This window comes from Musca vetustissima, unplaced genomic scaffold (assembly GCF_032173495.1).
Source record: "Musca vetustissima isolate MV318-11 ecotype Yass unplaced genomic scaffold, APGP_CSIRO_Mvet_v1 utg31357, whole genome shotgun sequence".
In the NCBI taxonomy this organism is placed as follows: Eukaryota; Metazoa; Arthropoda; class Insecta; order Diptera; family Muscidae; genus Musca; species Musca vetustissima.
Genome location: NW_026888830.1, coordinates 81673 through 103724, shown reverse-complemented (window position 1 = coordinate 103724; position 22052 = coordinate 81673). Strand labels below are relative to the sequence as shown.

The 22052-nt window shown below is 36.3% G+C and overlaps 1 protein-coding gene across 1 annotated transcript in view; it reads left to right on the top strand.

Moving 5' to 3' along the window:
- The window catches only part of LOC133336622 (uncharacterized), a 50773-nt gene that overhangs the window by 15500 nt on the left and 13221 nt on the right, over positions 1-22052 (top strand). The window contains exons 2-3 of the mRNA XM_061544903.1: positions 3224-3466; positions 13373-13479. Of these exons, the coding sequence (XP_061400887.1) occupies positions 3224-3466; positions 13373-13479 (350 nt within the window). The remainder of the gene's footprint in view (positions 1-3223; positions 3467-13372; positions 13480-22052) is intronic.

The following is a 22052-nucleotide window of genomic DNA, read 5'->3' as shown; positions in this document are numbered from 1 at the left end:
ATTGGCTTCAGTCGTTCACATATCACACTGGATAGCACTTTATATGCGATGGGAAGGAAACTTATTCCTCTATAGTTGGCACATATCGTCTTGTATCCTTTTTTGTGCACGGGACACAGGATGCTGTGGTTCCAATCATTGCGCATGCATTCCTCTAGCCAAATTGTACTAATCAGCTGGCGCATGCTCCTGACCAGCATCTGGCCACCAGTCTTGAATAGTTCGGCTGGTAACCCATCAGATCCTGCTGCTTTATTGTTCTTGAGCCGATTAATTGCTTTTATGACCTCATCGTGGCTAGGTGGTATACACTCTATACCATCATCTCTTATTAGTTCCGGGGTATCTTCTTCAACAGCACTTTTTGATACAGAAGCTTTTCAAAATGCTCCTTCCAGATCCTCAACACGTTGTCTGTATCTGTCACCAGGTTTCCTTCTTCATCTCTACAGGAGGATGTGTCTGCACCAAAGCCTTCTGTTTGGTGTTTTATTCGTTGGTAAAATATCCGGACTTCATTCTGACTCCTGTACATCTCGATTTGCTCACGATCACGTTTTTCTTGTTCTTTCTTCTTCTTTTTCTGAAAACACGTTTCTCCTCTCTATTTTTTTTTCTCCAGTTAATTTTCCATCACGTTAAGTGTTGCTACTGTCTGCAGGGTTGTCCTATACGATGCGTTTTTCACATCAGTAGCATTACGACACTCCTGATCGTACCATGGGTTTCTTGGTGGTGGTTTTTGGTACCCAAGTCTTGCCTTTGCTACAGTTTGTAGGGAGTGGGCCATTCTTTGCCATTGTGCTTCTATACTATTATCGGGACATGAAGTGCTTTCTTCAAGCTGGTGGGTAAGTTGAGTGGAGTAGGCCCCGGCTTCCTGTTGTGTTTGCAGCTTTTCGACGTCGAGTTTCCGTGTTGTGTTAGATCGCACCTTTGCTGCTACATTAAGACGGGTGCTTACCTTGGCTGCCACAAGGTAATGGTCCGAATCGATATTCGCTCCTCCGGTCGATCGGACATCTAAAACACTGGATGAGTGCCTTCCGTCATGATAAATTTGATTTCTCGTTGCTTGGTCAGGAGAGATCCAGGTGGCCTTGTGTATATCGAGATGCTTGAATCTGGTGTTGCGAAGTCAATCAACCTCATGCCGTTGTCGGATGTTTCTTCATGAAGGCTGAATTTTCCGACGGTGGGGCCAAAGATATTTTCCCTTCCGATTTTTGCATTAAAACTTCTAGCAGAATTTTAATGTCATGGCCAGGGCAACGGACATATGCTGTTTCAAGGCGCTCGTAAAATATGTCTTTGGTCTGTTCATCTTTATCTTCGGTCGGAGCATGGGCGCAAATGCGACTGATGTAGAAGAACTTCGCTTTTATACGGATTATAGCAATTCCCTCATCTACTGAAGTGAATCTGGAGACGAGGTCTTTTATTCTCCTATTAACCATAAATCCGCAGGCAAATTCATGTATCGTTTCATGGCAGCTATAATACAGGGCGTAATCATCTGATTTACTTATGCCAGTCCCATTCCATCGCATTTCCTGTTAGGCAATAATATTGGCTTTGTACTTCTTGAGTACATCCGCCAAAGCGAACACTGCGCCTGTTCTGTACATGCGCACATTCCAAGTGCTGATTCGTAGATCGTGGTCCTTTATACGTTTGCGGGTGTCGTCAACATTAGGGGGGTTTTGGTTTTATTTTTCTTTGCTTTTTCATAGTAGGTTGTGTTTTCCGAGAATGGGCAACTAACCCGACGCCTCAACCCATTTTTTTATAGTTCTTATGGGTGAAATCGCGGCACATATTAGCTCACTATTTCATCCGGTGATGTAATGCTTTGAAAAAATATTCTTTCAAAAAATCCACCCCTATTGTAAGGCCTAATTTTTCAAGTAATGTTTGAAAAAATATTCTTTAAAAATTCACACTTATTGTGAAGCTTAAAAACATATTCTTTAAAAAATCCATAGTTCCAAATTTGTTTACCAAACTTTTGGTATTTGGGTCACTTATGTTCTGGGATTTAAATATTTATTGCCTAAATAGAACATTTAAATAAGTGGGGCATCTTAAATCTACAAATCATGCCATCATTAATGTCTAGCAACGCCCTTTATTTAGAAAACAGATCCCTCCCCCCCCCCCCCCCCCCCCCGCCTGAAATACCTACAGCAAATTCATTTCACTTGTGGTAATCTTGGCATTCCCATTCTTAGAAAAAAAAGAAGTTCTGTAAAAATAAATCATCATCATCATTAATTTAGTGGTCCCATTAAGTGTTGAAGAAAATTTAAAAAATTGTTAATTGAATTTGGCCCTGTGGCAGGCTGGACGATTAATTAGAGATGAAGACAGGTAAAGTAAGGCTTTAATGGCTTTGGGAAATGCGAACGAAAAAAAGTAAAAGGCCTAACTTGTAAAATCACCATGAAATATATTTTTTTTCGAAAATATCCAGAAAAATGATGTCCATTAAAAGAAGTTGAAGAATTATCCACTGCAAGCCATGTAGACTTAATATGTAGAACATGATTTTTAATGGCTTTAATGATCGCCAACTGTTTCGTTGCCTAAATCTTCATCTTGATGATGATCTCGTAGTTTGTAATACCCGTCGATATGTAAATGTTAGCTGATCATCTTGAAGAATGTATGTCATGTGGCTTGTAATTGCTATGAATCATCATCATGAGCGTCAGAATCTTCGCCACCATTCCTTGGTCTTGAGAAAACTTTTATTTTCAAAAACACAGCAGGCGGCAATTAAAACATTTACTCCGAAAGCTACCTGGAATTCAAATTGAAGGAAATTATTTTTTTCAGTGGTGGCGGATGCATAATTTTTTATTTCGAAGTTTATATGACTGTTCGGTCAGACCAGGCAACTTTGTGATCTACTGACGCTGAATTTATTTCGTTTATTTCTCTTTTGGCTGCTGTGTTCTTAATTTTTTATTGCTTCGAAACAGTGCTTTGATTCGACTAATCTGATTTCGTGGAAGATGAACTGGCCAGCTTTACGTTTTTCTAAAACATTTTGCCAGGTCTAAAAGATTAAAAAATAATAATAACAATAACCAAATCAAAAATGTATTGGATTCCGATTATTTATGAAAACTCTGAATTCTTTTTAACCTCCATTCCAAAATCTTATTTTCCATATTTTTTAATCTCTTATTTTTCTTATTTTTCTTTTCTTCCCTTACAGATCTCCGCCCAAGAAGCCTCAACGACAACAGAATTTGCACCACGCGTTTCGGCCACCTGCAAGGCGGGCACCATGAACATTAAAGTGAAATTAGATGGACCCTATAGTGGAGCAGTACATGCCCGTGATTATCGTACCCCAGCCTGTATGGCAATGGGTGATGGTTCAGATTCGGTGGGCTTCAGCCTTAACCTTTTGGCCAAAGATGGTTCGCCAGACTATTGCGGTGTTCTAGTCAGTAACGTGAGTGGACAAAATGTAAGCTAACATTCTAATACAACTAACAGCACAAATACACCTACAAATTTATATTTAAAATTAAAGGAGAAGAGGGAGAAAAGCATATAGACGAGGACAAATTCATCCGATAGTCTATAGAGCTTCCATAGATTATATAAAATTATACTCTACGAAGATCTTCGAAAGATCGAACTTTTTACAAATCTTCTATAAAGGTAATGCAATCTACAGGCCTCCAAGAGACGGAAAATATTCCAAAGTCCTCGATTTGCAAAATAAGTTTTGGAGGTCTTCTATAGACAACAGTGTTTATTTACAGAAGTCTTTTGAAATTCCTTTTTGATCTTTGCTGACAGATGAATTTATGCAGGTCTTCAGTAGATAGAAAACTTACAGCAGGTCCTCTTTGGACAGAAAACTTACAGCAGGTCTTTTATAGCCAAAATACCACCAACAGGTCTTCTAGGAACAGAGCAACGTCTGTAAGTCTTTCCTAGGTCCTACTTTTCTATAGGACTTCTGTGGACAAAAGTCTTTCTGCAAACAGAATATCTCCTTCAGGTCTTCCATGGATGAATAAATTTTGCAAGCCTTCATCAGGTCTTCTATAATCATAAATAACATTAGTAGGGCGTCAAAATAACCAATCAACCTTCTGCAAGTCTCCAGATCCTCTTGCATATATTCTATACACAGAAGAATTTCTGAAGATCTTCTATACACCGAGGGCCTCATGTATTCAACTCTAGGCCGAGGGACATTTGCAAGCCTTTAATAGACGGAATACATTTTGTAAGTCACATAAGGACAAAAGGTCTTCTGCAGGACTTTCCCCGAATGTCATCTGTAGATCTTCAATAGAAAAAACCTTCTGCGGGTCTTCTGTACATTAGAGAAAAGGCATTCCGCAAAGTACTCCTTGATCCACTCTAGAGCTCGAATACTCCGGGAGGAAAAATATAATCATTGAGCTCGGATACTCCTTGAGAAAACGTCACTCTTTGAGCTCTGATGATTCTGGAGAAAAATACCACCCTTGGAACTCACTTAAACTTGGTGAATAAGTCCACTCTTAGAATTCAAATACTCCTTGGAAAAAATGCACTCATAGTGATCAGATACTTCCAGAGAATAAGTCCCCACATAGACTTCAAATACTCCTTGCAAATCATATATTAATCCACTCATAGGGCTCGCATACTCCTGGAGAAAGAATCCACTCTTATATTTAGGATACTCCGCAAGGAAAATAATCACTCCAAAAACGTCGATACTCTTGAAAAAACTCCACTATAAGGGCTAGGATACTAGGTTTCTCTTGAAAAAGAAGTCGACCCTAAAAGCTAAAATAATCCTTGACAAAAACTAATTTAAAGAATCCACTCGTAGCAATCGGAACCTCCACAAAAATCCTCCAAAATATTCTTGCAAAATAATCCACGCTTGAAGTTCGGATAATTCAGCGGGAATATTCATAAAAAAAACAAGCATAAAGCCTCATTAAAAAGTCCAGGTTTGGAGTTCGGATACTTCTTAAAAAATATTATTTAAAAATCCACGCTTGTAGATCGGATACTTCGGAATCTTCTTAAAAAATATTATTTTAAAAATCCATACTTGAAGCTACATAACCCTCCTAAAATATTCCTTTAAAAAATCCACGCTTAAAGCTCAGAATCTTCTTCAGAAAATATTCTTTAAAAAATACACGCTTAAAGCTCAGAATCTTCTTCAGAAAATATTCTTTAAAAAATCCACGCTTAAAGCTCAGAATCTTCTTCAGAAAATATTATTTAAAAAATTCACGCTTAAAGCTCAGAATCTTCTTCAAAAATATTCTTTAAAAAATTCACGCTTAGAGCTCAGAGACTTCTTCAAAAATATTCTTTAAAAAATCCGCGCTTAGAGCTCAGAAACTTCTTCAAAAATATTCTTTAAAAAATCCACGCTTAAAGCTTAGAAACTTCTTCAAAAATATTCTTTAAACAATCAACTCTTAAAGCTCGGAATCTTCCTAAAAATGTTATTTAAAAAAATACACGCTTAAAGCTCGGACTCTTTTTCAAAATCTTTTTTTGGAGCTCCTATAACCCCCAAAAATATTATTTAAAAAAAGGTATGGATTTTTTTATTTTAAACAATATTTTTGAAGGTTATCGGAGCTCCAAGCGCGGAGCTTTGACAATTCTCCAACAAATTCGTTTTAAAATACACGCTTGAAGCTCGAATAATCGTTCAAAAATATTCATTTTAAAATCCACGCTCGAAGCTCGAATAATCATTCAAAAATATTCATTTTAAAATCCACGCTTGAAGCTCGAATAATCCTCCAAAAATATTCGTTTAAAAATCCACGCCTGAAACTCCGATAACCCTCCAAACTATTCTTAAATAATCCACGCTTGAGTCCTCCAAAAATATTTTCTTAAACGATTCTCGTTTCTAGATCCAATAACCCTTCAAAAATATTTTTTAAAAATCCACGCCTGATGTTCAGATACTTCTTCAAAATTACCCTTTAAAAATCCACGTTTGAAGATCCGACAACCCTCCACAAATATTCTTTAAAAAACCAAGGCTCAATCCTCAAAAAATATTCTTTATAAAAACCTCTTCGGTAGATTAAAGACATCCATTAGCTATTTTATAGACCTTCTGCCGCTCTTCTGTTGTTAGAAGCTCTATTTCAGGTCTTTTATAGAGATAAGACTTAATGGAACGTTTTTGCAGCTCTTCTATGGATAGAATACATCCTGTAGCTCTTATATAAACAGAAGACCTTCTGTAGCTCTTCTTTAGACAGAAGACCTCCTACAGCTCTTCTATAGAAAGATGACTTCTTGTAGCTCTTCTATAGAAAGAAGACCTCCTGTAGCTCTTCTATAGAAAGAAGACCTCCTGTAGCTCTTCTATAGAAAGAAGACCTCTTGCTCTTCTATAGAAAGAAGACCTCTTGCTCTTCTATAGAAAGAAGACCTCTTGCTCTTCTATAGAAAGAAGACCTCTTGCTCTTCTATAGAAAGAAGACCTCCTTTAGCTCTTCTATAGAAAGAAGACCTCCTGTATCTCTTCTATAGATGGAAGATATTATGCAGCTCTTCTGTGTATAGAATACCTCCAATCTCCATCTACAGTTCTTCTATAGATTGAAGACCTTCTGGTACTCTTCCTCCTCCTCCGGCACATTTTCTATGGATAGAAGATCTCCAATAGCTCATTTATAGCCAGATGATCTCCAACCGATCATATATAGCAAGAATACCTCCGGCATCTTTTCTATACTTAGAAGACCTTCGGCAGTACTTCTATATGTAGAAAAATTCCTTCGCATCTTCTATAGAAATAATACCTTTCTTATGCTCTCCTTTAGGACTTCTGTGGACATATGTCTTTTACTCAACTTTCTATAATTGTTCCACTCATAATTTTCCAATGCAAACAAAAGACTTAAGACACAAACTCTGCCAGAATTTCTAGACACAAATTACCTTCAAAGCAAATCGAATTTTTGTGAAAGTTACCCTTAGATTTATGTTCTGCAAAATGCCAAACCGCTCTAATTTATATTTTTTAAATCGTAGTCACGGATTTTCATTTGAAAAAAAAAATCAGCAAGACAACAACAAAAAATAGCCAATAAATATTAAGGCGAATAGGGCACACACATGTACGAGTAGTTGGCCACTTAATGCTACTTTGCATTGCAATATCACCAATACCAATAAATCTGCTGCTGTTTGCCAAGCCACTTGTGGCCAAAATAAAAAACACAACCCGCCAGGTTCGCCGTCGAACTGGAAAAACAACAACGTGCGTCATTGATTTTTCACGTATGTAACACAGAAATCTCAAAATCGGAATTGTCATAGTGGTGGTAGTATAATGCCGGCATAACAACCACAGCTTTTGAAGGGGAGGGCGGAGAGGGGCAACTCACCTCTACCTAGAAGTGCAGCCACCTTTGCTATGCTTATCTAGCTGTTTGAACCAGCAACAGGCATGTTGTGTCCAAACGTATGTATGTCTCTAAGTGGCTAAGACATAAAAATGGTCATTTTGTCTGCTATAGTTAAAAGTCGTATATGTGAGTGAGGGTGTGTGTGTATGTGTGTTTGGTGGCTGTTTGTTGCACCCAGAAAACTTGCAGTTTCTGTGTTGCGACTCTACCCACCTTCGAGGCGAATAAACCACAAAAAAACTTTCAAACTCACAAATCCTATAAAAAGTTTTTTTCCGAACATTGTCTAGCACACGAAGTTGTTGCTTACCTGATTTCTGGTTATATATGTATGTATATATTTTTAAGGGAGTGTCACTCCATTTGCTTGGCAATTTACCAGCCAACGAATTCGCCAGCAACAGAGTTCTGTTATCCATCCATCCATCCAGCAGCAGCATGCACAAAACAATTGCCAAAAAACCAAACATGTTTCCAGGTAGCTCCGAGTCGTATAACAATCATGTCTAGTTGGATTCAGGTCGTTCCAAAGAAGTGGTGAATGTGTTCCAGTTGCACTGGGGCAATAACAGCATGACAGACAGACGGACCGACAGTTTTTATGGCCATTAGATTAGAAGAAGCAGAAGAAGCAGACGTCCAACGATGATGATGGCGGGGACAGCAACAACGGACCAAATATTCAAACTAGACACAACAGTAACAGCAGCAACAACAACATCAAGAAAAACGATAATAAATTTGTTCTATTTGTGACTGGTCATAGATTATGCTACAGACACACACATACAAACACACAAAGAGTGCCTGCCACTAACCAGAGCATGTGGAATGCAAATTTGTTATATAGCGTTTTTTGCAGCAGCCGATGTTGTTGTCGTGTTGTGTACAACAACGCATAGATTTGATTGTAACAATGAAGGGTTACAGTGGTTAAAAAGTGGATTAATGTTGAGATTTTTTTGCGCTTGGAGCTTCTCCAAATTTTCTTTAATGAAATCTACGCTTGGAACACGGCTTGGAGCTCTGATACTTCCTCGAAGATATTCTCTAAAGAAATTCTCGCTTGGAGCTCGGATGCATATCAAAAATATTCTTTAAAAATCGACACCTAGAGTTCGAATACATCTTCAAAAATATTCTTTAAAAATCGATGTCTAGAGTTCGGATACATCTTCAAAAAAATTCTTTAAAAAATCCGCGCTTGGAGCTCGGACAAATCTTCAAAAATATTCTTTAAAGATATCCACGCGGGAAATTTATTCCAAAAATATTCTTTAAAGAAATCTACCCTTGGAGCTCCGATATTCCTTAAAAAATCCTAACATGAAGCTCATTTACTTCTTCAATAAAATATTCCTTTAAACAAGCTCCGAAACTTTTTCAAATATGTTCTCTAAAAATTTACATTTAGAGCTCCGAAACTTCTTCAAAAATATTCTATTAAAAATCCAAAAATCCACGCTTGGTGGTCAGTTACTTCTTCAATAAAATATTCCTTTAAAAAGCTATGCTTGGAGCTCAGATACGTTTTTAGAAATATTCTTTAAAAATGCCGGCATAGAGCTTCGAAACTTCTTCAAAAATATTCTATAAAAAATCCACGCGTTGAGCTCCGAAACTTCTTTAGAAATATTCTTTAAAAATGCCGGCTTAGAGCTCGGATACTTCTTCAAAAATATTCTTTAAAAATTCACGCTTAGAGCTCGGATACTTCTTCAAAAATATTCTTTAAAAATTCACGCTTGGAGCTCGGATACTTCTTCAAAAATATTCTTTAAAAAATCCACGCTTTGAGCTCCGAAACTTCTTTAGAAATATTCTTTAAAAATGCCGGCTTAGAGATCAGGAACTTCTTTAAAAATTCACGCTTAGAGCTCGGATACTTCTTCTTCTACTATATAGTATATCAACTGTCTAAAAAATCGACTACCGTATTTAATTGTGTCTAAAAGAGATTTTTGAAGGCATTTAGATGTTTTCAATCATCTAGAATTTGGTACTGAAATTCTGGAGAAAACCTATAATAAATCTTCTGGTTCTTTTGTAAAATTCCACAGTAGTACTTCGAAAGGGTCTTCTTGAGAAAGTATTTTTTTTCTATGAAAGATGTATAGAGATCAGCAGAAGGCTTTCTATCAATGGAAAAGTTGTAGGAGATTTTCTGGATATAGAAAAACTGCAAGAGGTCCTCAGACTATAGAAAAGCTGCAGGAGCTCTTCAATCTATAGAAAAGCTGATTCTGTCTATAGAATGAATACAGGATATTTTCTATTATAGAAGACTTTTAGAAAAACTTGCAAAATGATTTCCCATTATAAAATCGTCGTTGTTCTTATGGATGTCATGACAAGAAAATACCAATTTATATGGTATATACAGTTTATAGAATATTCATTTAAATTCTTTTGTATATACGAGATTTGTAGGAGATATTCTGCACCCGAAGACATCCCAAAGGTATTCTGTCTAATGTCTGTCCAGTGAAGATGTAATGTTGATAATTGTATCTCGACAAACTGTAAAAGGATTTTCTTTAGACTGTCTTTTTGGGCATACAGAATATCATATTCTATATTCGGTCTTTTACGAAGCAATATTGTAGAAAGTATATATTTAAGACGTAAGATATATCTAGAATATCCTTTGTCTCTGTAACAGTGGTTTAAAGGTATTCTGTGTATAGAAAGTTTCCCAAATTTCTTTTTTGTGTGAAATCCTTAGATGGTATTCTCAATATGAAATACATATAGGCCAAACTATAGAAGACCTGAATGAAATCTCCTGCCAAGAGAAGATCCCAATAAATTTCAATTCTGACCAAAGAATGTCTGTCTAACCAAATATATTCTGCCATGTGGTATATATTACGACATGAAGATTATATATTTATTCGATAAAACATTGATTTTTTTATTTTCTTGTGTATGGATGAGTTTTAAATATATCCGTGAAGACCGTCTGTCTATTAAATATTGGAAGATTGTGATATTTTCAAATATCTGCAATCGATGTACTCTACAGGGCATAAGGAGAGAAACCCTTATTTATAACAAGAAAAAGTTTCGCAGGGTTTTTTGGAATATATTGTGTATTATGTAGAAGACACTGAAGCCCCTCTCTAGAAAGAAGACATATTTCGGTATTTGAAGCTTACAGTTTTTTTTACTTTTTTTCCCTCTCATTACTTTAATTTATTGCATTTAGCTGCACGGAGAATATCAAAGCAAATTAAAAACCAGTGAGCGGAGCAGTATAGTCGGACGGGGCCGACCATACGATACCCTACACAACTTTCACGGAACTCTAACTTTCTACGGTTTTTTGTTCCGAGCCTAGGCCTGATTAGAGGTCAAGAGCACCTTCTCCTTACACTGACATATTTTTCGAGTATAACTAATATTCAATACAGTCCTTTTAATTACTTGTCCATATTCCACCTCCACCGTGGGTTATGATGTGATGTTCGGCTTTTAATTGTGGCCTATATATCGACTCAAAAAAAACACCAAAAATTAAGTTTTCGGTCCACTTTATCCCAAAATTATTATCTGATCATCACCGAACATTATAGGAGTTGTCCTTGACCATAACTGAAACCTCATGGTTCTTTTCCCTCTAGTGTGTCAATGATTTACTAAATAATATATGAATATGTAAGCACCTGTAAATATTTAAGTGTAACTCCCACATCCGAGTACATACAGCAATCACTTCTCTTGAATATACTATCAACTTCTCGGGTCTATGCCCTTCAGGGGCAAATATATACGCCATAGAATAGATTTTTTTTAAATTTTCACACAAAAGTCAGGGTCCATTTGACCCGCTAAATATTGACCAATCTTTATCAAAACAGGCATGCTTTTTCTTTGGCCCGATCCTGTTCTCCATGTAAAATTTCGCGATGTTCGGGCCATAATAACCACCATTATCTGGAGCGACCAGAAAATCGGACAAAAATTAAGTATTTGGTTCATTTCATCCCCAAAATATTAACTGATCTCTACCAAAAACAATACAGGTCTTCATTGGCCAGAACCCATCCTACATGTAAAATTTCGTGAAAATTGGTCCATAAATGTGGCCTGTATCGTGTTTACAAATTATAATGGACAGACGGAAGGACGGACCGACGGACACACATGTCTAGATTGACTCAACTAGTCGAGATATGACGATCGGTATACTTAAAGGTGGGTCTAGGACCAATATTTCGCGGCGTTAAAACTCTTGGGGCTGCACAAAGCTATAATACCCTGAAAACATAGTTGTGTAGAGTATAAACAGTCGTAACACACAATCACAAACCACAAACAAGGACTAGTGTATTAAGGGAACCCCCCATTCTCGATTTTAAATTTTCAAGATTTTCAATGGGCTGGTAAATCAATACCAATACTTGTTAAGGTTTGTAACTTTGCACATATATATTTGAAAATTTAAAAGAGAAGAAAAATAATTTACAAAAAAATTTTGTTAATGTTTGTTGTTGTTGTTTTTAATTAAAGAAAAGTCCTTATTTTTGATGGCGGGCATGATAACTTCTCACTGGAACATCGGAATTCGAAAATTCCAACGGCGTTAGAAAGAGTACATGTCTGGCTCTCGTATGAACTAGGATTATTAACTTCGCTCTATAGTTAACAAAATGGTGGACCTTTGAAAAAATATGTTTGGAAAATCTACGCGTGTAAAAATTTGGAATCGATTAGGTTATTAGTTTTTGAGTTATCGTGCCCGCCATTCGCAAAAGATAAAAACGTGTTTAAAGTTTGAGAAGCCCTTTAGCCGTCACTTGATGCTGACACAATAAATCGGCTATATCTTCAAGAGTTCTTGAGATTTTCACTTGAAATTTTGTAGAGGCATTCTTGAATTAGTGTAGAATCAAATTAAATCAAAAAATGTTTGACCCCGAGAATGGGGGGGTCCCCTTAAGGGATTAAGTTTTGGAATATTCAAGTAAAGATATAATCCGATTTGAATAATTTTTAATTATCCAGGACCGAAAATTATCCTACTCTTGCCACAATGTTTCAATAATCATTTATTTTGCAACAAAATTCGCCAAATAAGCCCGGGGTGTCTATCAAACCGTTCACACATTACAATGAACTTTTAATCTAAATTAAACACTTTGTGTGAAGTTGAAATAGCTCTACTCGTATATGCGAAGCAATATGGAATTGTCTTTCCAAAAGCAATTATTTTTTTTTATTAAACCAATAAAAAAAAACTCATTTTTATTTTTTTGCATAAACCATTCAATTGGTTTATATGACCATAAGAAAAACATACGTCGTGGCAAGTTTGTTGCCTAAGTCTTTTGTTTTTTAAGGTGAATGCAATGACTAGCAACAATACAAATGCATATTTTTGTTACTCTGTAGTAAAAAAAATATTAAAAAAGGCAATTGTTTACAATATATTTTTTTGTACAATTATATCATTATGTGTGGCATAAAATATGTAATACGAAAGGAGAAAAAAATAATACAAACAAGACACAATCTACGACTTTGTATACAAAAATTGGTTGCAATGTCTTGGACTTGTACAACAAAAACAGCTGCAACTAAAAACCAACCTCAAAGCTGTTATGGATAAGTAGTTTTTTTTTCAATGCAAATAACATGCTGATATAGATTAACTTTTTTTTCAATTAAAACAAATAAAAAATATTGTGCACCATTTTCACTTAAAACACTTGGGAATTAATTTTTGCCAACACCGCTGATTGACACCACATGTAATAATCATTTAATAAAAATATTTATAATTTAATCTGCTTAAGATTTTATCTCTACCATATTAAAAATTAAAAAAAAAAATCACATTTGCAAATTGTTCAAACTAATTTTTTAATCAATCACCCAGACAAATGACCCCACTCTCTAATCGTTCATTTATTTCGATTTTCTTTCTTTTTTCTCAATCACAAAAATAGCGCACCGAGGAAAGGTCCATTCAACTGGCGGTACGTGTCCACAAGACATTGGAATTGGCCGATGATAAGTTTTATGTTATCACCTGTGGCAAATCGGGTTTTGGAAGGTAAGCGATTTATAATTTTTTATTTTAATTTCACTTGCATTTGAAAAATTTCATGCGATTGGCTCTTCAGCACCCATGCATGTGAATGTGGTGCTCATGTGCGGTGGAAAATTATTGCCTCAATGCCATTCTGCGGCCACGATAGCTTCGGCATAGTTGAATGATTATTTTGAAGGTTATCACACAGTTGAAGGGTGATGTGTTAAACATGTTTGTGATGTTGTTGGTGTTTGCCAAATTTCAATGGTAATTGACTAATGTCAGATAACACAACTTGATATATGTATGTTTGTCTGCTATCGAATAGTTAATGACAAGAAAAAATGCATCACACACGTGCATTGAATGTAATATTTGGAAAGGTAATAATTTTTAATAAGTTGTGAAGGAGAAAGTTTGGAAAAAGAATTCTGAGACCACAAGGTCCAATAATTCGGAATTCGAAGACCGCAAGGTCCAATAATGAAGAACTAAGGGTACACTAATAGAACTTACTTACATAGCTGGCTTGTTACAGAATGGCTGTTCCACGAGCCGAGCTTAAAAAAAGATTTCCAAGCGCGTCGGTCTTGTGAGCATCTCCTCCAATTTAAAAGACCACGTTCCATGACGAAGGGGAAAATTCTCAATCCATTTGAAATATCTTGAAATATCCGTCTAGAAGCAGATCATACAACATATACAGGATTTCATTTCAAGGGTCCCGTTGGTTCAATATGAAATTTTTCATTGCAAAATACATTTTTTATAATAAAATTAATTTTAGGCCGGGTACCCTGGACATCCCTATACCCGATGATACATATTTTTGATAAGAATAATATTTTATACCGTTCTATTTGTCAGTCCGTACTTCCGATAGAGCATTTTCACATACATTGCTGCTACTTCTAGGATGTCTGCAATTGAAAATGGGATGAGAAGACCCATGGTTTGGTATAACCGCCATATAACGGTGCCGACTGATTTTTGTTGTTTTGAAGGTTTAAACCACATTTTCCTACCAAAGTGGCTACAATTTTGCATTCCAGTATCTTGAACAACCTTTTTGAAGAAACTATTCAATATGGGTGCATGTTCTGTCATTCCCCCTCATATCAAGGTCATACCTCATTATACCCTACACAAATATGTTGTCAGAATATTATAGCTATAGGGCAGCAAGAGTTTGTAAAGCCTAGACATACCTTTCCTAGACATACCTTTCAATATGCCGATCGTCAAATCTGGACTAGCTGAGTCGATCTAGACATGTGTGTCCGCCCGTCTGTCCATTCTCCATTCTCTGTTGACACGATGCAGGACACAATCGTCACGAAATGTTGCATGTAAGTAGAGTTCTGGCCTAAGAATACCCCTATTGTAGGCGGAATCGAGAAAATTTTCAAGGGAAATAGGATTTAGACAAAATATAAGCATGACTGTTTTAATGAAGATTTATTAACAGTTAGCGGATCAAATTGACCCAGACTGCTCCTGAGGGATATAGAAACGAGAAGTAAATAGTATATCCAAGAGGGGCGCATAATCTTTAAATTATTATATAACTATTATATTGTTGGGGGAATTATAATTAAATATGTCCAGGGGTCTACGTATTCTGATATTGTTTAGTATTACTATTACCCCACTAGGGGACGGAATTGTCAAGCTGATCCCATTGAAATTTAACATGAAGTTCCATTTATGGTCAAGGACGACGCATGTAATTTTTGGTGATGTTTAGATGATATTTCGGGGGTATAATGAACCGAAAACTATTCTGGTCAAATACCACGAACGGCAGTTTATATGATGATCGGTCAATATTCCGAGGGTCAAATCAACCAAAACCTGGAGAACGAGATTTGGAAAGTATGGCTGGAATTAGAAAGTGGTCCTGTTGACCTATAATCGGTAAAAAGAGTGCATATATCGCGAAATTTTGCCCTGGCTCGGAATATACATCCGCAGAAACTTCAACTTCAGTGGTAGTTGTATGGGGTATCAAAAACCCATTATAGGGAGTTCAAAGCCCCATTTACAATAATATAGGTCCATATTTTGTCATAGCCCCCATACCATAACAGCATCACCCCATTTTCGACAATTGGAAAGTCCCGGCCATTGGAGGGTGAAAAACTTTTTGCAGAAAGTAATGTTCCATGTTTTTACATAGCCCTCTTCCATTTCTTTAGTACTTTGGAGTATTATCCAAACGATATCGTTGTAACGTCGCATTCAGGCATTTTGGAGGATGGAAAAACTTTTGTAGAAAATTTGCATTATAGGTCCCTGACATAAACATAATATTCACGTGGCTGTAATTACGTATTTGGGATTCAAAATGTAAGTCCATATTTTGATATGGCCTCCATACCACTCCAACATCACCCCATTTTCGTAAATTTTTAAGAACGAGCCACTATAGGCAACGAGCATTTGTCTGGGTTATTGAAGTTCGAAAAACATATTTGCAGAGTATATTTTTATGTTTTTACATAGTTCTCATATGAAGGTTGTACACGATTTTTTACATTTTGGTGACCCTAGGCGTATTTTCCAAAATACATTGCCGCAACTGCATTTTCCAAATGAAGATGATTTCTAGTTTTTGGAAGAAAATTTAAAATTGAGGCTTCCTTTTCTAATGTATGTCCCATACACTGGTTCTGCCTTTATTGAGTTAAGCTTATTTTACATTTATGTAATTAGGAATTCCGTGTTCTTGGTGAGTGAAAGCATATTCAGAGAAAATTGTCAATATGGGTAGCCCAATATATAGATCCGCCTAGATTCGTTACGTTGAAGTTCCTAATCGAACATTCCAACGCAAATCTTTAATTTTGTATTTCGTATTCTCAGAGATTGAAGAACCTATTTAATTTTAGGTATTTTGAATGTACATCTCATGGTGGATGAATATTTTTCTGATAAGAGACCAAGGGGTCTTATACTAAAATATATAAGTATCTTCTTGTAGAAGATCAAAAGTCTACCAGTAGAAAACTGAATAGAATGCCAATAGGTTACTTTATGGAAGACCAGAAGGTCTTCTTCTAGAAGGCTAGAATAAATTTGTCAATATACCAAAAGGTATTCTTATAGAATCTCAGAAAGTCTTCATATAGAAGACCAGAAGGTTTTCATACAAATGACTAGGTCTTCTTATAGAAGGCTAGAAGTTATTCTTATAGATGGCCAGAAGATATTCTTTAAGAAGACCAGAAGGCCTTCACATAAAATGTTTCATGTAAGAAGAGCTACTGGTCTTTCATACAAATATCAAATGATTTATATAAGAAGGACTACTACAAAAGGACCTTCTGATATTCTGAAAATAAACCGCTAGGTTTCTCAAAGTAGATTTTCAGATCTTTCTATAAAAATGTTTTTCGTATGAGTAGCATATTGGACGATTTGGTATTAGTTGGTATTAGTTAAGAAGTCATTTTGTATTAAGGCGTGGAAATCTAAAAAAAACCTTTTGGACTTTTATAAGTAATGCTTTTTTTACCAAGACAAATTCAAACCATTGTTAATTATATGACTCATTTCATGTTCAATCTTGAAATACTTGAGTCTTCTTAAATCCATCTCATTTTTTATATTTCTACTTATTTTTTTCATCTCCTTCATTTAACATATTTCTAAAAAAACATTTTTGCTGAAGTTCATTGACAACGCCACACACAGTGACAATTTACTATACACCACCAACAACAACCACAACAAAACCTCCAACAATAATCACATCACTTCATAGTGACTTCATAATATTGCTGTTGCCGTCGTTGTCGTCACCGTCATTTCAATCTCTTGACAAATTTTAAGCCATGAACGTGGGCTTCACCAATGGAACGAATCGGTTTAAAGCTGTCTTGTCTTGCCCGGCATGGTTGTGTCTTCGTGAAACAATATAGAAATTTGATAGTGGGTGGTTGAATATTTCATTTTTTTCTTTTTGCTGGTTTGGACTGAAACAGAACACACTTAAATTCTTAAACATAATTATAGAGTAATCTAAAACTAAGAAAATTAAACTCAAGGTATGTGAATCGTGCGTGGTGGTGGTACGATGTGGAGTTGTTGTTGTTATTTTGTTACCAGTTATCTGGTAATATGTGAGCCTTTTTATTGTTATTGACATGGTCGAATGAAAATTTCAAATCCTAAAATGTTGTTATTATTATAATCTGTCATTATTACTCTTATGTGTTAGTGTTCACCAAAGAAAAAAGTACATGTTTATGTATATATTTGCAGTACCTATTACAAGCAAGGTATATGGAATAAAGTTAATAGCATCAATAAATGCGTACGTTTATTAGTGTGAATATTTGCCTTAAATCGAAATTATGAAGTATACCTTCATTATATGCTCAAAATATGTATCTACATATATCGAATATTTTCTGCAGAAATGTTTTCTCCTTTCAGGAACCCTGAATGCTAAACAAAAGCTACTTCGGTGAAAAATGCGGCTAAAACCTTCAAAAAACTGCAAATGGCAAGCCCATTTTCGGTACTGTTACATGGGGGCTATACCAAAGCATGGACCTATCATATATATTACGATCCCTATCAAGATTTCAACTGACAGACTGACATAGCAAAATCGACAGGGAATTTTATTCTGATCATGAATATATACGCTTTCTAGGTTATCCGATGAATATTTTGATTGAATGGTTTTGCAAACGAAATGTGAAATCCAAAACATTCTCCACCTCATGGTGAAGGGTATAAAAAAACTTGCCAAAAACTAGGATTTGTGAAAAAAACACATATTTCGTCCAATAATAAAGCCTTGCTCACCGAATTTATTTTAAATTTTGGGACAAAGAAACAATATACTATTGATTTGTAGCCATCGTATTATCCATAGCTGGCTCATAGTACCATTTCGTATAAAAAAAAAAATAAATAAATACAAATTGAAATGATTTAAAAATGGAAAAATTGTGAATTACATCGGGCGATGTTGATTTTGTAGGTATTACATTTCAAGATCTCTCAAAGTATGTTTTACTACAAACCGATGATCCAAGGTTCGAATCCCAGCAGAGCAGGAAACATTTGTTCACTCTCCATATGAAATCCATCCGAAGCTCCCTGACATTCTAATACCCATGCTCGGCATCAACATCAAGACATGAGGATAAGGATAAAGCATAGGGATAAATGGCAAAAATAAATAAGCAAGGACCTCAATCACTGCATAAAATTCAAAGAGGCGTTGTTTCTAGGCAACGATAGATGACAGCCACATCACATTCGACAGCCTGCAGCATCTAATTAGATGGAATATAAAAAACAATGATTTCAAAAAATAACACAATGGTAATGATTTTGGGAAGCCCCTCAATGATCCCAAGAGAAGTAACAGGAGAAAAAAATTAAATAAACACCGTGCAGAAATGTGTCAAGGTCTTCAAAAAAATGCATCTTAGGAAAATTTGTCAAAGACAAAATTATTCTACATCGAATTTCACTATTGGTTACAAAAGAAAAGATATATAGCTCTTTTTGTTCCATAAGTCGAACTTAAAAAAAAAATCCCGCCTCGTCGATCTGGTGCCCCGTTTTTCCAATTAGAAGGACCATGTTTTGAAATGCTGGTTTCCACTTGATTTTTCTATCGAATTCATGGCCTTCCCCTTCTGCGTGAATCAGTAGGCTCGTTTTTATATGCCTTGTGAGCTGTGGCATTCTCATCCATACGCACATCATGACCTAACCACCGTAGTTACTGGAGCTCGATATGTTTGACTATGTCAATGTCAGGCCGCATTGATATGGTCCAATAATGTCATTGGCCGTTGACTTCAATCGTTCAAACAACACGCTCGATAGCAATTTATATGCGATGGGAAGGAGACTAATATAATCCTCTATAGTTGGTACACATCGTCTTGTCTCCTTTTTTGTGCTATTGCGACCTCATCTTGACTAGGTGGTATACACTCCATACCGTCATCTCGTTTAAGGTTCTGGGGTATCTTCTTCACGACCACTATTTGATACCAAAACTTTGCAAAATGTTCCTCCCAGATCCTCAACACGTTATTTGTATCTGTCACCAGATTTCTTGATTTGGTGTTTTACACGTTGTTAAAATTTCCGAACTTCGTTCTGTCTCCTGTACATCTCGATTTGCTGCGGCTCATATTTTTCCTGTTCTTTTTTCTGAATCCCGATAATTCTCTCTCAAACTACTGTCTGCAGGGCTGCCCTGTACGCTACGTTTACCACATCTGTAGCATTACGATACTCCTGATCGTACCATGGATTTCTTGATGGTGTTTTTTGTTACCCAAGTGCTGCTTTTGGTGCAGTTTGTGGGGAGTGGGTAATTCTTTGTCATTGTGCTTTATACTATTATCGGGACAAGAAGTGCTTTCGTCAAGCAGGTGGGTAAATTAAAATTCTCCTAGCAGAATTTGAATGTCATGACCATGGCAGCGGCCATATGTTGTTTCTAGGCGATCGAAAAATATGTCTTTGGTCTGTTCATCTTTATTTTCCGTCGGAGCATGGCCAAAAAAGACTGATGTAGAAGAACTTAGATTTTATACGGATTATAGCAATTCGCTCATCTACTGGAATGAATTTGGAGACGAAGTCTGTTATTCTCCTGTTAACCATAAATCCGCAGCCAAATGCATGTCTCGTTTCATGACAGCTATAATACAGGGCGTAATCATCTGATTTACTTACGCCTGTCCCTTTCCATCGCATTTCCTGTAAGGCAATGCTTTCTACTTCTTGAGTGCTTCCGCCAAAACGAAAACTGCGCCTCTTCTGTACAACGTGCGCACATTCCAAGTACAGATTCGCAGATCGTGATCCTTTATACGTTTGCGGGGATCGTCAACATTGGGGGGTTTGATTTTCATTGTCGTTGCTTTTTCAGAGTAGGAGGGGTTTTCCGAGTGTGGGCAAGTAACCCGACGACTCAACCCATTTTTATAGGTCTTATGGGTGAACATATCAGTTCACTATGATGATGAAAGTAGCAACACCAGTTGACACCGCGACGAGATCAGTGTTCACAATTGAGATGAAAGAGGGACCAAGATAAGCCTGGGCTTTGCCATTTTAAAGCCAATCAGAGCCGATGTTTGGTATCTATTATCCCCTACGTCACTATTGTATCGATAAATTCGCGACTTCTTATCTGACTCTTGCAATTTGTATATCCAACAGCCAAATTATAAAAAATTATCCAATTAAAGATGATTTCATAATTTTTAGATGATGATTCCTGTTACTCCTCCTGGGTGCATAGGGCTTCCACAAAACATCGCAATCTTATTGGATTTCATTTCATTGTATTTACTCCACATAAGAAGATTATTGTTCTACAGAAGCCTGCTGTCCTAGGTGATGAGGCTGCCATCTATCGTAGCCTAGAAACAATGACTCCTAAAGTACAATGTAGTGGTTGGGGTCCTTGCTTAGTTAGTGTTGTCATGTTTCTCTTCTGAGACAAATATTTCATCAAAAATAACTCTAATCATTCAATTACTTTTATTATCTTTCGCTCCACCCTAATATACGACAAATGCAACCAGCAAAATTATCTAGTACCTAAGTAACTATTATCCATTAGTTTAGTCTTTGTTAAAAAACGATTTTTTGTTTTGTCTATCTATTACTATTTTTTGCTAGTTGCACTCGGTTGGCCTAATAATTGTCCCACCATGGTCGGATGGACAGACATTGTGTTATGTCGTTGTTAAACTCAATGGATAATAGTTTTGTGGCAAAAGCAATAACAGCTAAAAAGTAAAACAAACAACAGCAACAACAACAACCAACTAAATGAGAAAAATATGGAAAAACACGAACCGCCAAACGGCAAACTGAATGGGGAAATTAAATAATAATTTACGCTCTGTTAAATTCGCATTCGTTTCCAATTCGTTTTGTTGCGCCCCCAAGTCCCCATGCAGTCGCCTCAGTCATCAAATGGGGCAGTCAACAACAATTTAAACAACAAATTTGTTGCAGCGGTAGTATATTTTCTGTTGGCTATTTTTGTTGTTACCTTTGTTGTTGCTGATATATTTGATTTGATTTTTGTTTGAGTTTTTCATATTTGCGAAACCGGTATCGGGGGTTTTGCGTTTTGTTGTCGATGGCGGCGGCGGATAGTTTGGTTCGACGGTGGACAAGCGATAGCCCACTATTTGTACTTTTGTATTCCATAATCAAAAAAGCAACAACAAAAGCCCATAGCCCAACTTATGTAGGCAACCTATCAGGTACTGTCCACGGACCGTGTGCAACCCATGAAGGAGTAACGAACATACCGCCTGTGATGCAATCCATGACAATGCAATGCCCAGTAATGGCAAACAGCGCATGGCTGTGTTTTTTTTTTTTTATTTTTGCACAACTGACATTTTTTCCTTCTTCCATCCATCCATCTCTCTTTTATTTGTCTGTTTGTTTGTTGTGTCTGGTTAGTGGTTTTCCCATGCACACATAATAACGTCCATTTGTATGTTTCAACACTCCACAACTCCGGCTTGGTCCGCAATTAATGATTAATTGAATTGTCTAACATTGTGGAAACTCCCATTTGA